This window comes from Sorex fumeus, unplaced genomic scaffold (genome assembly GCF_029834395.1).
Source record: "Sorex fumeus unplaced genomic scaffold, SorFum_2.1 ptg000009l, whole genome shotgun sequence".
NCBI classification, from domain to species: Eukaryota; Metazoa; Chordata; class Mammalia; order Eulipotyphla; family Soricidae; genus Sorex; species Sorex fumeus.
Window position 1 is genome coordinate 22,151,605 of NW_026606066.1, and position 16,264 is coordinate 22,167,868.

The 16,264-nt window shown below is 37.1% G+C and overlaps 1 protein-coding gene across 3 annotated transcripts in view; it reads right to left on the bottom strand.

Moving 5' to 3' along the window:
- ABCB11 (ATP binding cassette subfamily B member 11) overlaps positions 1-14,894 on the bottom strand; it is a 99,170-nt gene extending 84,276 nt beyond the window's left edge. For 2 of the 3 annotated variants that reach the window (XM_056110227.1, XM_056110225.1), the window contains exons 1-3: positions 14,382-14,485; positions 3,565-3,667; positions 749-767 (exon numbers count right to left, since the gene is read on the bottom strand). In XM_056110227.1, coding sequence (XP_055966202.1) covers positions 749-767; positions 3,565-3,640 — 95 coding nt within the window. In that variant the 5' untranslated portion in view covers positions 3,641-3,667; positions 14,382-14,485. Of the gene's footprint in view, positions 1-748; positions 768-3,564; positions 3,668-14,381; positions 14,486-14,810 lie in introns of those variants that run through there. The other variant, XM_056110226.1, reaches the window with a different exon arrangement.
- Between the last annotated feature and the right edge of the window lie 1,370 nt (positions 14,895-16,264).

Below are 16,264 nucleotides of genomic sequence, written 5' to 3' on the forward strand. Positions count from 1 at the left end.
CCACTAAGAGTGATCCCAGTGCACTGAGCCTTGAGTTAGTCCTGAGCACCACTGGAAGTGACCAAAAAACCAAAAAGAAGAAAACTTTTGAAAAGTATGTACTAATTAAACTTTACATTTCTGTTCTTTGCCTATAGGAAGAATTTAGGATTTGGGTACCTATCCTGTGTGCATGAAATTATATTTGTCCAACTTTTCCTCTGCCCATTCTGTCAAAAATTCTGGAGGAAATATTTGAGTGTAACACAGAAAAATACTCTGAATATTTATTTCACTTTTTAATTGAATTTTAACTTTTGTGTTAAGATACTATGATTCACAGTTATTCATATTTGAGTTTCAGACATACTATGTTTCTCCTAAAGGTTTATTTTTTAATAGATTATAGTAATTAAAGAAACAGAGGTAAGAATTATACAAACATGGGCCAGAGCTATAATACAGTGGGTAGGACATTTGCCTTGCAAGGGGGCAACCCAGGTTCAATCCTTGGCTTCCCATATGGTTCCCTGAACACCACCAGGAGTGATTCCTGAGTGCAGAGCCAAGAATAACTCCTGAGCCTCGCCGGGTGTGACCCAAAATGGAAAAAAAAAAAAAAGAATTCTACAAATAATTTTACAGGAATTAAATGTTCATGAAAATAGTTTCTACTTTGAACCTTTTATAGAAACATTATGGAGTTCTTCTAGTAGAGATAATGATTATTCTTCTAGTAGAGATAATGATTATCGAAATAGTCACTTACCTTGAACTCTTGTCAGTATCTATCAGGATAAAAATGAAAATAACAGTTAATATTAACAAAATTAATAACTTAAAATTGTTAATAGTTTTGTTTTAGAAAAACTTTCCTACAATTGCTTTAATTTTTCATTCATGGAACTTTGTGAGGTGATTATTTTTATTTCTTATCTCTCCCTTGTTCTCTCTCTTTGTCTCTGTCCCTCTCATTCTCTCTCTCAATTATAGAATATGCTCAAATAAAAAATAGTCTGGCTTCATTTCTGAACTCTTCTATAGAACATAGATTTCTGAACATTTATGAACTTTTCTATAGAACATAGATATTTTGTTTTTCTGGAGCCCTACATTTCCATATTAGCTTAGGAAAGTCTGGTTGTTTTTGAACTATTAGACAAAGTATTTATTCACTCTTTGCTTTAGAAATATCAAAAATTTCCTAATAAAAATAAGAACAATGAGATATTATTGACACTTCTGTGCTCACTGAAGCCATAGAAATGTGCTATGTATTATTTTACTCAGGAGAGATGAGAGCAGTTGAAGAGAAGGAGTTGAAAGTGAGGGTTCAAGTTAAAAAGTATAAGGAAATCACAGGTGAAGGAGCCCATTGTCTTAATGTCACCTGCTACTACGCATCCACACAACTGGTTCTCCTGAAGTTTAGCTTAGTTTAGTTTAAGAGAGTTAGAAAAATAGCTCAAGATCATGAGCACATTATTTCACACATGCTGGGACCTGGAATTGAACCTTATCACCACATTACTTCCAAGGGTAACCTGGATACCCCAAGCACTGCCAAGTTGCGTAGGTGGCTCTGAGGATTACCAGGGTGACGCAGGTGGTTCCTGGCACCACAGAACCTGGACAGCTTTTCTCACTGGGTCCTAGCATTGAACTGTTCAGTTGACCAGGAATCTTTAGAAGTAGCACCACCCCAGATCACTGAGCACCTCTTGGGAGCTCCTGAGCATTGCGTGGGAAGCTCCCCTCCAGAAGAAAATGATTTAAATTAGAATTAAAAGGCACAATAATATAAAACTGCCACCTTGGGTTTGGGGACCAGTTAAAACTGGACTAGGATTATGGCTCTATTAATTACTAGTCATGTGATCTGCACCATTTTTTAAAAATAGGAGCCACCCTCGAGCTCCAGGACATGCAGTGTTAGAGGTATTGTTAAGGGTCTCACATTCCTTTTTTTTTTTAAATTTTTATTAGTGAAACACCATGAGGTACACTTGTAGACTTGCAAATTTTTTTTTTTGCTTGGGCTTCAGTTATACAATGATCCAGTACCCATCCCTCCTCCAGTACCCGTTCTCCACCACCAATGATCCCAGTAGCACTCCCCCCCCATTCAACCCCCATCAAACCCCGCCTCTGTGGTAGGGCACTCCCTTTTGTTCTCTCTCTCTCTCCTTTTGGCTGTTGTGGTTTGCAACAGAGGTATTGAGCAGCAATCATGTTCGGTCTATAGTCTACTTTCAACATGCATCTCCCATCCTGGGAGGATCCTCCCAACACCCTTTACTTGGTGCTCCCTTCTTTATCTGAGCTGTGTTTTCCCCCAGCATGTGAGGATGGCCTACAACCCATGGAGAGAACCTCCTGGTACTTATCTTGACTATTCTTGGGTGTTAGTCTCCTATTTTGTTATATTATATTGCCCCAATGAATGAAATCTTTATGTCTGTTCCTCTCCTTCTGACTCATTTCACTTAGCATGATACTTTCCATGTAGAACCACTTGTATGTAAATTTCATGACTTCATCTTTTCTAACAGCTGCATAGTGTTCCATTGTGTAGATGTACCAAAGTTTCTTTAACCAGTCATCTGTTCTAGGGCATTCGGTTTTTTTCCGGATCCTGCTATTGTAAACAGTACTGCAACCACATTCCATTCTTTTGAAGTATCTCTGGACCCCACTTACTGAAGTTTTAAAAAACTTGTATCCAAGTCTCAGTTTCTTTAACAAAATGTAAAACCAAATAAGTTAAACAAAATAATAACCTAATTAATCACAATAGTTCAAACATAAACTGGACTCAACCCACATGACCACTGTCAAATGATTGGAAAGAAGTTTTGGTATATTTACTCAATGGAATTGCTATTCTACTATTTAAAAAAGAGATGAAATTATACCTTTTGGGGAAAATGAATGAGATTTGAAATAGCTATACTGAGTGAAGTAAGAAAATAAAAGTCACTATCAAATAGTTACATTCATATATGAAATGCCAATTATTGAAAAAAAAACTATGTAAAAAAACAAAACAACTAACTCCTTAGAGTCAGTGAAAATTATGGTGGTTACTAAAGGGAAAACAGAAGGGGTAGAAACCAATGATAAGTCAACTAAAATCACTAAAGATAAAAAATGATTCATGGGTATAGTATATGGTATGCATATGACTTCATGCCAGGCTGAGATTATACTATATCTCTTTCTAGCCAGCAGAGATTTTGTAATTTCTGTGAGTGAACAGCACTCATGAAATGATCATTTCTATCATCAATTTTGACAATACAGAAATAAAATAAAAGTAGAAAGTAATGCAGAAACCACCTTGCTTTAGAAAAGAGATGTTTATAGGTGACATGCTCTTTCACCCATATTTTTATGTATTTTTACCTAGAATTTTTATATATTGCATATTATGGATCCTAGAGAATTGTTCATGTGGAATAATCACTTCTGAAACTAATTCTATATATTATTTTGGGTTTTTTCCCTGTTCCTTAAAACATTATTGGTTTGTCCCACTTTTGTTTCAACTCTCTGTATGAGAAAGTTATAACAAAAACTACTTACGCGATCCATCTGATTCAAAAACATGATTCTCTTCTCCAAATTTCTTTACACTTCGAAGAACAATGGACTCAGACATGGTAACTACAATCAGAAGTCAACAGCCCTATAAAAATAAAATAATTAATTGAATCATAGTGGGATACACAGTTACAAAGTTGTTTATGCTTCAGTTTCAGTCATCTAATGTTCCAATACCCATCCCGTCACCAGTGTACATTTCCTACTACTAATATCCCCAGTTTCCCTCCCTCCTTCATAGCAGACACTTAAAAAATATTTAATTTTTTTAAAAAGAGAAATGTAAGTTAAGTAAATATGAAAGAATGAATGTACAGACTTTAAAAGAAATAGTGTTCATATATTCCTCAAAATAAAATAAAATATTAAAATTATTTTTTCTTGCCTTTAATCTAAATGGCAATAAACTAGCAATTTGGCCCAAAAAATATGCATCACTAACCCCATGTCAAAAAAATTAGATTTTATTTGTTTTTTGGTCCATTCTCAGCAACCTCTAGGAGACTTACTCTTGGCTCTATGCTCAGGGATCATTCTAGCAGGGCTTGAGAGACCATATAGGATGCCAGGAATCTATCTGGTTTGACAGTATGCAAGGCAAGTACCCTCCCTGTTTGTACTATCTCTCTAGCCTCAGACCCAGTTTTTAAAATTGCCTCTATAAAAGAGCCAAATTATTGGAAAAGGTAAACTCAGACCATTAAAAATGGCTTGCCTCTGACAGATAGATTGAAAGTTATTTTCTTAATTTTTGTTATCTTTTTTCCGTTCTTTCTGAATAAAAACTAAACTCACAAGAACATAATCAACTGGCCACATTACTTAGTTTCTTGAGTCAGTGTAACTGACCAATGACACTCATATCGACTAGTAGCCTTTAGAATTTCTTTAAAATTCAATTCAAAGATCCAGAATATAGTAAAGAAAGCAGTCAGAGTGATGGAGATCAAACTCAAAGGCCCCGGGATCTAAACCTGGTACCTCGTTCCTATATCGTACAGCACTTTGGGGAGTAGCTCATGTGGTCCTCAGCACTACTGTTTTCAAACAATTTCATGTCACTGTGTCAGAGTTCTAATCATCTAGCCCAGCACCACTGGACTAAGTATGGCCAGGAGTTCCTGAGAAAAACTGGGCAACCCTCACTCCCTACCAAAGATCCAGGATGTGTGTGTGTGTATGTGTGCATGTGTGTGTATGTGAGAGGGGGGAGTGGAGGATGGAGTTTATCCCCTAAGATCATTGTAAGTGCCCCACAACAATAAGGGATTCAAGACTATCTCTACACTTGCAATAGAGTCTACCACTGGCCTCCTATATTGCTGAGGTCCCAGAGGAAGTGCCTGCTCATCACTACCTGGGTGTGGTTTTTCTCTCCTGATTAACTATAGCTGCAGTAGGTTATATAAAGTGACAATGATGTTATATCTAAGTATGTGTATGTACACTTACATCAGACATACATATTAGAATATGAACAGAGTAGAAAGCTGTGAAAGTTGATTTAATTGAACTCCCAGAAGATAATCAAGAATTATCAAGAAGAAGTAATTAAAGAGATCAGTACTAAGAAGTTTACAAATAAGGATGAAAATAGAAAATGCAGAAAAGTTCATCAATTCAACAGATGCCATGCAAATTATAAAAGAAGAGAAAGGGAAAAAGCATAACTAACAGTATATAAAATAAAAGTAGTATAGAAACTTTAAAAGGAAAAATTAATTATGATATTTAATGTTTATATTAAAATTGCAATCATGTCGCTTTGGGGGGAACTTTGGAGGTAGGTTCAGTGAATACTGTCATATAGAGGTGTTAAGCTATATCCTTCAATTTTTATAATATTGCAAAGTAATGAGAATCAATAAAAAAATGGGGGAATTTTACTAAGGTATTTTAATTTCTTGGTTTTGTTTTTGCTTTTTTTTTTTTTTTTTTTTGCTTTTTGGGTCACACCCGATGATGCACAGGGGTTACTCCTGGCTCTGCACTCAGGAATTACTCCTGGCAGTGCTTGGGGGACCATATGGGATGCTGGGAATCAAGTCCTGGTTGGTTGCATGCAAGGCAAATGTCCTACCCACTGTGCTATCGCTCCAGCCCTGATATTTTAATTTCTTATAGAAAAAATTTATTTTGAATAATTTTTAAGTTCCAGCCAATGAGACATACACTTCTGATTAAAAATTGTTTTGATCATACCATCTGCACTTCTACGTTCATTGCAGCATTATTCACCATAGCCAGAATCTGGAAACAACCAAAGTACCCAAGAGCAGATGAATGGATAAAGAAACAATAGCACATTTATACAGTGAAATACTATGCAGCTGTTAAGAAAAATAAAGTAATGAAATTTACCTGTAAATGGATGGTCATGGAGAGTATCATGCTGAGTGAAATGAGTCAGAAGGAAGGGACATATATAGAATGACTGCATTCATTTGTGGTATATAAAAAATATATAATAGAAGACTAGTTTCCATGGCCAGGGAAAATGGATTAGGAGGACTGATCAGTGGTTAGAACTAACCACAAGGGTGTGTGGGGCTGAGGGTAGGTAAGATAGAGAAGGGACCAGAATGACTCTTAATAGCTGAGAATGATCACGCTGGACAAGATCTGAGGGTTAAAAGTATGTAAAGGTAAGGTAAGGTAAAGGTAAAGGCCCTCCGTTGTTCGTCGATTTGCTCGAGCAGGCCCAGTAAAGTCTCCATTAGAGACTTTGTTGTTACTGTGTTTGGCATATCGAATACGTCACGGGGAGCTTGCCAGGCTCTGCCGTGAGGGCGAGATACTCTCGGTAGCTTGCCGGGCTCTCCGAGAGGGGCGGAGGAATCGAACTCGGGTCGGCCATGTTGGCTGCGTGCAAGGCAAACGCCCTACCGCTGTGCTATCGCTCCTATTCTTGATAACCTTTCAGTATCGATATTGCAAACCACAATGCCCAAAAAGAGAAATAAAGGGAGAGAAAGAGAGAGAGAGAGAGAGAGAGAGAGAGAGAGAGAGAGAGAGAGAGAGAGAAAGAGAGAGAGAGAGAGAGAGAGAGAGAGAGAGAGAGAGAGAGAGAGAAGAAAAGCACCTGCCATAGAGGCAGGCAGGAGGTTGAGGGTGGAGAGTGATAGAGGGAATCTAGGAACACTGTTGCTGGGAAATGTACACTGGTGGAGGGATGGGTGTTGGAATACTGTATGACTGAAATACAACCACGAACAACTTTGTAAGGGTCTATCTCACAGTGATTCAATTAAAAATGTTTTTAAAAAATTTTAAGAAATAAAGTAAAAATTGTTTTGATCAAATGACATTAACAGTTGCACAGTACAGTACAAAGTACAATCAACAACACTGATCCCAGACACTTCATGATCTGATATTATGATGATTCTCTAACAAAAAATTTTAATTTGTTATCTTTTGATAACATACTTGTGTAGACAGATGTTCAATGATGAATTCTTTTAACAAAGTACCCACAGAGTATGCTACATACTAATGCATTTTGGTTTGCTGTGTTAAACACTTGTCATATTTACAGTGACTTTTGTCATATTTGCAAAAGTTGACCATTAGTAAGTCAGATTTAAATTGTTACTTTATAAAGCATATATTCTGGAAAAAAAACCAATGAAATAAATATATAAACTGTAGCAAAACACATGCATATATATTCAGTAAAATTATGCTTTAAAATTTTAAATATTCAGACACTCTGGTGGAGGGTGTGGTGTTGGGACATTGTACGCATAAAACCCTATTATTAACAGTATTGTAAATCTTAGTTTCTCGAATAAAATTTAAATTAAAATAAAGTACACATTTAAATAATTTTGGATCAAAAATAAAATCACAACAGAAATCAGAAGAGAAACTTTAGGTGTGTACAGGCTACTGAAGTGATTCAGCATGTATCTCAGATTGTATCTTACTGATCTTTATCTAAAAACAAATGTTTTGACAGGTAAGACACAGCTTTGCTAGCCAGAGCCTTCTCTGAGAACCTTATAAAGATAATTTGCAATGCTAGTTTGACAAGCAACCAACAAACTCAAAAGAATGTAACCAACAACCATTCCTAGTTCTTAATTAGTTTTATCTCCTATCTTTTTCCTTTGAAATCCTCTAACTGAAAATCCCAGCAGGACACAACTTGGGCTGATACCACATTGTCTTCCCTGATTTACAAATGTAAGACTTCACTCTTGCCATTCAAAATTGGCAATAAAATATGAAAGCATGTAGGAGTCAACTTAAAAGATATTGGAAGACACATTGCACTTTTTTTTACAGGATTGACAAAAAGAACTACATTCTAATCAAGATTAATAAATTAGGAAACAAAATAGAACAAAAGTGTGAGTATAATAAACTGATTCAAAAAGGTTTTTTTAATAACTAAAAAATGACACTCAGCAAGTTAGCTCAAGGAAAGAATATGTATAAATATGAAATAATATTAATAGAAGTAAAAAAATTGGTAATTATAAGCAAGTACTATAACTTTACAGTGGTTAATTTGAAACTAGGAAAGTATTAATTTTTTAAAATTATATGAGTTATAGAAATTTTGAAAACTAACGTCATTAAGGCTATTGGCTAAAGATTCAAACATCTCCAATTCTAACAAACAACAGGGTCAAGTAAAGGCAGAAAAAATACTTTACTAAAACTTCAAATAACAGATAGTTCTAACCCTTTCAAATTGGGGCAAGAGGAAGGGAGCTTCCTCATGGTGCATCCCAATTATGGTGTTAGGGACCAAATTAGGTTTAGCTATGGGCAAGTCTTGGCACCCTGTGCTATCTCTCAGGACCTACTTTACAAATTATTTTTGTGAAAAGTAAAAAAAATACGCAAAATGAGACATACAACTAATTTTATAAAGTTAAGAGAACCTTGACACAAATTATAATGCTAAATAAAATATGTTAAATATAATTTACTCTTTAATTAAAGTATGAAAATCTTTGAATGTGGGAATGCAGCAATTGTCTAACATAAAATTATAATCATTCATTGATAGATGCAGAAAAGTATTCAACAAAATTCTTACTGAATTTTTTGTTTCTAATAATCTATAAAATTAGAAATAGTATCATTTTTGCAATCTCCAAATAAATGTTGGACAATGATTAGCAATGAGTACTCAAACACTCCATTGAAACACTAGTAAAAATTAAGGATTCAATATCATAAACTATTGGATAGACATAGAGTAGGACCGTTTATTGCCAATTCATACTGGATGCTGTCAGAAAGGCAGAGAAATTTTTTTTTCTCTTCCTTTTTTTTTTCAATTTTTTTTTATTAGTGAAACACCATGAGGTACAGTTGTAGATTTACAATTTTTTGTGCTTGGGTTTCGATTATACAATGATCAGATACCCATCCCTCCACCAGTGCCCATTTTCCACCACCATGGATAATATCCCCCCACCCCCATCCCCCATCCCCCCTGCCTCTGTGGCAGGGCAATCCCCTGTGTTCTCTCTCTCCTTTTGGGTGTTGTGGTCAGGCAGAGAAATTTTATGACTTAGCCAAGAGAGATGATTTGTATTTTGATATGCATTGTGGCCTTACTATTTGCCTTTACCTCAGTAAAGTTTTGATCTTGCTTCATTTCATTTAATCATGGTCTCAGAGAGACTTTCTCTGAGATTAAATGAGTGGTTAAGACTTCAGCTGGGATGGCTGGGGATGCCCAAGTAAACATAATTCCTGGGTGTGTTAAGAATGTTTCCAGAAAAAATCACACCAAATACATCATGGGTAGCTTGCCAGGCTTTGCCGTGTGGGCGAGATACTCTTGGTAGCTTGCCAGGCTCTCCAAGAGGGGCAGAGGAATCGAACCTGGGTTGGCCATGTGCAAGGCAAATGCCCTACCTGTTGTGCAATTGCTGAGGGCCTTAGTGGAACTAAAAGACAGAAGAGAATAAATTTGGCCCTGTGCATTAGGTGGGACAGCCTTCAGCTCTCCTGGTTGCCCAACTAGGATTTACGTTGGGATTTACACCACTGGCCCTCCTAGTTCTGGGACTTTGGATTCAGACTGGAACTCCATTACCAGCTTCCCTGGACATTCAACATGCAGACAGCAGATCATGGGACTTTCAACTCCATAAGCCAGTGAACCAATCCCTTATAATAAAGCTGTTTCCATATATTTGTTTGCTTCCTGATTTTCTTATTTCTCTGGAGAACCTTGTAATATAGTGTCCTCTGGAGCTACCCAATGTCTGGGGCTGTTCTTTTCATTTGTCTCTCAGCACCCAATACATCATTCTGAATTTCTCCAGTGTACTCTTCCCTTTTGACATACCAAGGAAAGCTTTGTTTGCTCAATCAGAAATAGAAGCTTTTTGCTTTTTCTCTGGGTAGTTCAGAAATGACAGTGATGACTTTTCAAGATTATTATTGTATTGAAAACGTTCACCCCTTCCATGCATCCACAAAGACAGTGGCAATTTTACAATAGAAGTTTAGGAAAGTACAATAAGAGGTTTGAATAACTAACAAGAATAAAGATCTTGCTTAATATTTTTTCAGAAGACATGATATTTCCAGAATTTGGCATTAAGTGAATTTCCCTATAAATTCATAAATGTAGTAAGAAAGGCTGATATATCATTATATCATGTTTCCTCCACAAGGATCATTCCTGACTATGCTCAGAGAATCATATGTGATGCTGGGAATTGAATCTGGACTGGCTGTTTGCAAAGCAAGCACCTTACACCTACTGTACTATCTCTCTTCACCTCCCCCCCACACCAACCCCAGTATCCCTCTACTAAATGGTATGAGGTCTGTTATAACCTGAGTACTATATGAACTTCTGGTTAACTACCCTGGGTTAAAGTTTTCTTTTCTTTGATAAAATGTGTAATCTTATCAACATAGAAATCCATATTAAAGGACAGTCTCCTGACCACTACTGGTAGATATAGCAAAATTTTTTCTTTCTTAGAACATCAGGAACAACATTCTGGAGGACCACTAGCAGAGAGCAGCACCCTGATGAGTCACTCAAAAGAACCAGGAACATTGAGAGACCTTTAAAGAAAGCTGACTGCCACAGAGAATTTGAGGCTGTCTCAACAAGAGTTGATACAGAGTTCTGTGAGCATGCCAAGAGAAAAGTCAAGATCCTAAGAATACAAAGCATCAGTGTTCCCATGGGCCAATTCACCAACACTGTTAGTATGCCTTGATGAAGACTCCAGCCTACAGCAATCAATCAGAGGGCTGACCATCACCAACGGCTGGAATAAATTCTTATAAGGGTATTGATGCCACAGAAGAAATGGGACAGCAAGGAGTCAGGAAGGGAAGGAAAGAGAAAACAGATCAGGATGGAGCTAATTCTCCAGGAGCTGGAATTTTCTAAGCTGAGTGATATGATAAAATGGGGTCATTGAACCATCCAACCCATAGTCTATTCTGTATTCTTGTATGGACACAAAGCCAATGCTCCCACCACTCTAGCCTTTTGGTTTTTAATATAAAAGCAAAATTCCTCTTTGGAATTCTTTCAGTTATCAAAAACAGATACTAAATGCAAAGTGGAGTGATGTAAATTTCCAAAGATCAGTGTATACTCCCTATACACTCACTTCCACTGCTAGTCCTCCCCTGCCCTGTGCCTAGCACTGAAGTTACCAGACCTTCCAAGAACCTGTCTGCTGATGTCTTTATCCTAGGGCAGTGGAAGACAGCTGGGGTGCAGAGAGAAACCTTCAAGCACCTGGTTTTCTCAACCTAACACTGAGACTCAAGCCCTTCAGCCAATCCTATCCTCACAGAATTGTATAGAGCAGCATGGATTGCTGCAGAGAAAATGGATGTGGTGAATAAAGGGCGAGCCCAAGCATCTTCTAGACCCTTAAGCAGAAGCCCCGCCTTCGTCTAGAGAGTGGGGGGAGGTGTAGAACAGGTGCTCTGGCTTTGGAACGTTGAAGAGTCAACTAGGAAAGAGGAGAGTATATTCCAGTGAGAAGTGAACATGAGAAAAGACCCAGACATGAAGGAATACAGCGAGTTCAGCACTGAAAGATGTTCTTTAAGTCTGGGGGAGGGTGAGTGGGACAGCCGGAGGGTGTGGCTGGTCGATACCTCGAAGCGGCTTAGCCCTTAACATTGAGGACTTGGGACCTTATCCCCAGGGTAATGGAATCTAATCATTAATAACTAACTAATGGGGGGAAAGCTTTTAGGCAAGAGGAAAGTGTGGTCATATTTATACTTAAAAAAATAGGGACTGGAGCGATAGCCCAGCAGGTAAGGCGTTTGCTTTGCACTCGGCGGTCCTGGGTTCGATTCCCAGCATCCCATATGGTTCCCTGAGCACCTCCAATTGTAATTCCTGAGTATAGAGCCAGGAGTAACCCCTGTGCATTGCCGAGTATGAGAAAGAAAGAAAGAAAGAAAGAAAGAAAGAAAGAAAGAAAGAAAGAAAGAAAGAAAGAAAGAAAGAAAGAAAGAAAGAAAGAGATTCTTATTATAAGGTTTGGGACTTCAGAGCTCATCCCAAGAGAGCAGGTCTAGTTTGGGAAGGAGATAATCCTCAGAACCAGCAGCAGCCTCACACACTAAGGACATGGTGGATGCCATTCGTCTCACTGCCAGGTACACAGGCCTGAACTGACCAAAAGACATTGGACCTGTGTGCTGTGACACAGCCAGGCCAACGGAGCCTGAGGTCTTGTCACTGGAAAAGTAACCATTCCTGGGATGCTCCTAGTTTTGCGTTTTCTCTGCAGAGATTTCCCTTCAAGTTTCCATTTCATTTTTCACAGTATTATTTTTGAGACATATAAATCTTTTGCTAACAGAATTCGGGAAAGAGGCAGATCTTTTTATCCACATCCAGGGCAAGATGGCAGGCAGCATAAATGCTCTAGCAGCCCTTCCAAGTTGTGAGAAGAGGAGACTGAGGTTGACTCAAGAGTGGAGGCACTTGTCCCCATCTCACAACTCATGTTAAATACACTGGTGGGCTTGTCTCAAGCCTCTACTATAAAGTCTCTCAATCGCCTTCCAGAGCCAGGGAGGCAAAATTGTTCCTATTGTTCTTGAAGCTGGAAGTCAATTTCTAAGGCACAAAATGTGTATTCTTAAAAAAAAAATTGTAAAATGTCTATTACTGTGAATGTTTGGAGATCGAGGTAAGGGTACCCTTATTATCCCCACCAAATAATTTATTTCTGCCAAGGATCATTAGAGGAAGAAAGAAACATTAATTTATACTAAGACGCAAGAAAAAGGAAGAAATTATTATCTTCAGATAAGCAAATTGTGGGGTAATAGTACGTGCCAAGCATGTAGAAGGAATTCTCCAGGCACAGGGAAAAAAAAAAAAAAAAGAAGTTCCTAGGAGCTATAGCTGATGGAGAAGGAAAATACTAGCATAGTGATTCTCATGAAACACATGAATATCCCTTCTGAGTCACAACTGAGACAGAGAATAGAAAAATTGCTCTTGAAGAAAATACAATTTATCACCAAAGTTTCTTCCAGCTCTTCTCTTCTTTGTCAAGACATAATTCTTTCATTATTATAAAATAACATATAATTCTAAAATTTGATTCTTACAATGGAATTTGGGGATTTTTTGCAAATTTTAGTCACTGAGTGGTCTTTTTTTTTCTAAATTAATTACAATGTATTCCTAACATTCATCAGCAAATATCAATTTTGATTACTCTTGGGTGAGGAGACCAGGAATGGGCCACGCAGCAGTTTGAGTCTACCCCTTACCTACAAGCTCAGGGACACTCCTGGCAGTGCTTGAAGGACAATTTGCGAAGGAGCATGGGGTTGAACCAGTGTCAGCCACATGCAAGGCAAGTGGCAAATCCCTGTACTCTATCTCCTCTCCTATTATTCTCAAGTATTAGACACACAAATCATTTAAGGGGCTTATAATCAAAGGCCAAAGCATATAAAAAAAAATCATTAACAGTTAAATGGAGGCAGGCAATAAGAGAGTAAGACAATGCCGAAAGGTAGAAGAGGAAGATTTGGACTCATGTGCAGAGAATTTGGAATTATGGGGAAGGCGGTTGCACACAGTAAGAACCTGTACTAAATAAGAACCTGTAGATAAAAATGCTTTAAAAGCTTAATATTAACCACTATTGGATCCCAATATTAAGAATTTTAGACTCAATCATTATAATTTGTTTCTAACATGTCTAAAAAAAATGATCCCTTATAAAAAAAACTTTAGAAATACCTTTATTTCCACCTTTAAGTAAAAATGTACGTAATCCATGTGTCCAAAATAATTAATAAGGAAAACGTAAAACTGAGATTAGATTCAAAAACCCATATTTCCCCCCTCTTCCAGGCTTCATATTTTTTAGAGTATATGTGATGGGAGACGGGGGGAAAAGATATTAGTTGTGTTAAAAAAAAGATAAAGTTGATATATTTCTGTGTTAAACTAGCCTTTCAGGCTTTGTGGTTATCAGTGCAAATAGAACTGTGTTTTTATAAATACAAGTTTAAAAAGTTCTTTACATTTTTACCTGAACAAGCATATTTAGTAGATTTACCCACTTGCACTACATACACCTATTTATCTACCTACACACACAATTGCAAAAGAATTGATGCAAAGTAGCACTACTAGAAATAACACAACAATCAAGGGTCATTTAATGCATTCTGAAAGTCCCATATAAGCACTCTAGTGTAATTTCTTATACCTGAGAATAATTTTTAGTAAGTCAAAAACAAAAAGGAGACAGCTTTTCAAATCTTAGTTCTCACAGTCATCAACAAGATTAGTCACTTACCTGTGAATATAACTTTGAGAAATTCAAGAGAAATAATGGATTCTATGATGGAGAGCAAAGAGATTTTACTACCTTTTTCAACTTCAGCTTTCCTCAGTATAAAGCATTGAGCAGAATTCAAGCTTTTAAAAAAACATTATCTGTTTGTTTAAGGGTCAATGCCCCAAAGGCCAGTCTAAACACAGTTCATTGACATCTGAGAAAAAGTTGAATACACTGAAAGCAATAACCCCAAACAGAGTGAACTTGGGAAGCCCTCTGAGGACACTGTTGGGCTTAGAAAATTGCTGGTTTGCCTTGGAGATAGATGAGAGGCCTTCACAGCCATGGCCTGACCAAACCACTATGATTCTGACTGTCCAACTCTTCTTTCTACGAGTCCTTTTTTAAGTTACCTAAAAATATAACAAGCATCCCACCCCAAATTACCTTTACTCTTTACTTCAGAATTTGAAAGATGACTCTCAGAAAGTCCTTAGGTAGTAAGCCCCTGAAGTTTCTGACCCTGCCTCAGCATTTCCTGGAGATAGATAACCTCCAAGAACTCCTGAAACAGCCTTTTACTCAAAACTCAGTGTTTGGATGACCCTTGCACCCTTGGCTGAGCAATCAGTAACCTCAGGTTCTACCATCAGAAGTAAATAGAGGCTAATGATTCTTTAATGGTTCTAATTAAAAGAAATACACACACAAAGTTACTCTCATGACTTTGTGTTGCCTATATCTATCCCTCTCCCATCTGTTAATTCTTCTATTTCTTAAAATGCTCTTATTTTGTGTCTCTCCTTCTTTGCCTAAATTAACCTTGTCCCAAGTGGGTCTCACTATGACTTTCAGTGATGAATATTTAAGTCAACCCTGGGCAAGTTTGTGTTAGTCCCTGGGACAGATGAAGTTTTCTCTGAAAAGGCCTTATTTGATCTTCTCAATAACTTCAGGGATTGAGTGCTATCATCATTTCCATTCTTTAGTAGAGAAACTAAAGTTATAAAGGTTGAATAATTCTCTCAAGGTCTTCAACTAATAGTTTGTGAGTCTGTGCTCCAGACCACACTATTCAAGCCTTTTTCCACCTAACTTTCTGAAGTATGGTGCACAGGTATGTGCTTATCAGCTTGTAGAAAGATTGAATTAAACAAAAAGATTATAATTTCTCAACTTGAGATTTTCTACCATTAAATTTTTCTTTTACATTAAGCATTCACTGTTGTTTGTATCTACAAGATTCTAGCTATAGCATATCTACGAGATTCTATAAGACAGTTTATGACTTTGTTCAAAATTTGTATGTTATTTTGTGTAGGTTAAAATTTGAGTATACCAAGGTTAGCAAAGAAAAATATCTGGGTATTTTTATCTATCTTTAATAGTTTGAGATGATGCATTTTTTAATTTTTTACCTTTTTATTTAAAAATTTTTATTATAAATTAAAGTTATTCATGATTCATTTTTAAGGATTCAATGTTTTCAATACCAATGTTCACTTTCCTCCACCTATGCTGCCATTTCCACTCACACCCACCTGCCTGCTTTTATAAGAGGCACATTTTTTTTTTTGGCTTTTTGCGTCACACAGGGTTTACTCCTGGCTCTGCACTCAAGAGTTACTCAGCAGACCATGTGGGACGCTGGGAGTCGAACCCAGGGTTGGCCGGGTGCAAGGCAAATGCCCTACCCGCTATGCTATCTCTCCAGCCCCCGAGGCACCTTTTTTTAAATACATAATTTTTTATACTGTGGTTCACAGTACTGTTGCTGAGAGAATTTCATGCACAATACCTTACTATCTCCTAGCCTTCACTCTTCTTCTTTTTTTAATTGAATCACAGTGATATAAACATTTACAGAGTTGTTCATGATTGGATTTCAGTTATGTAATGTT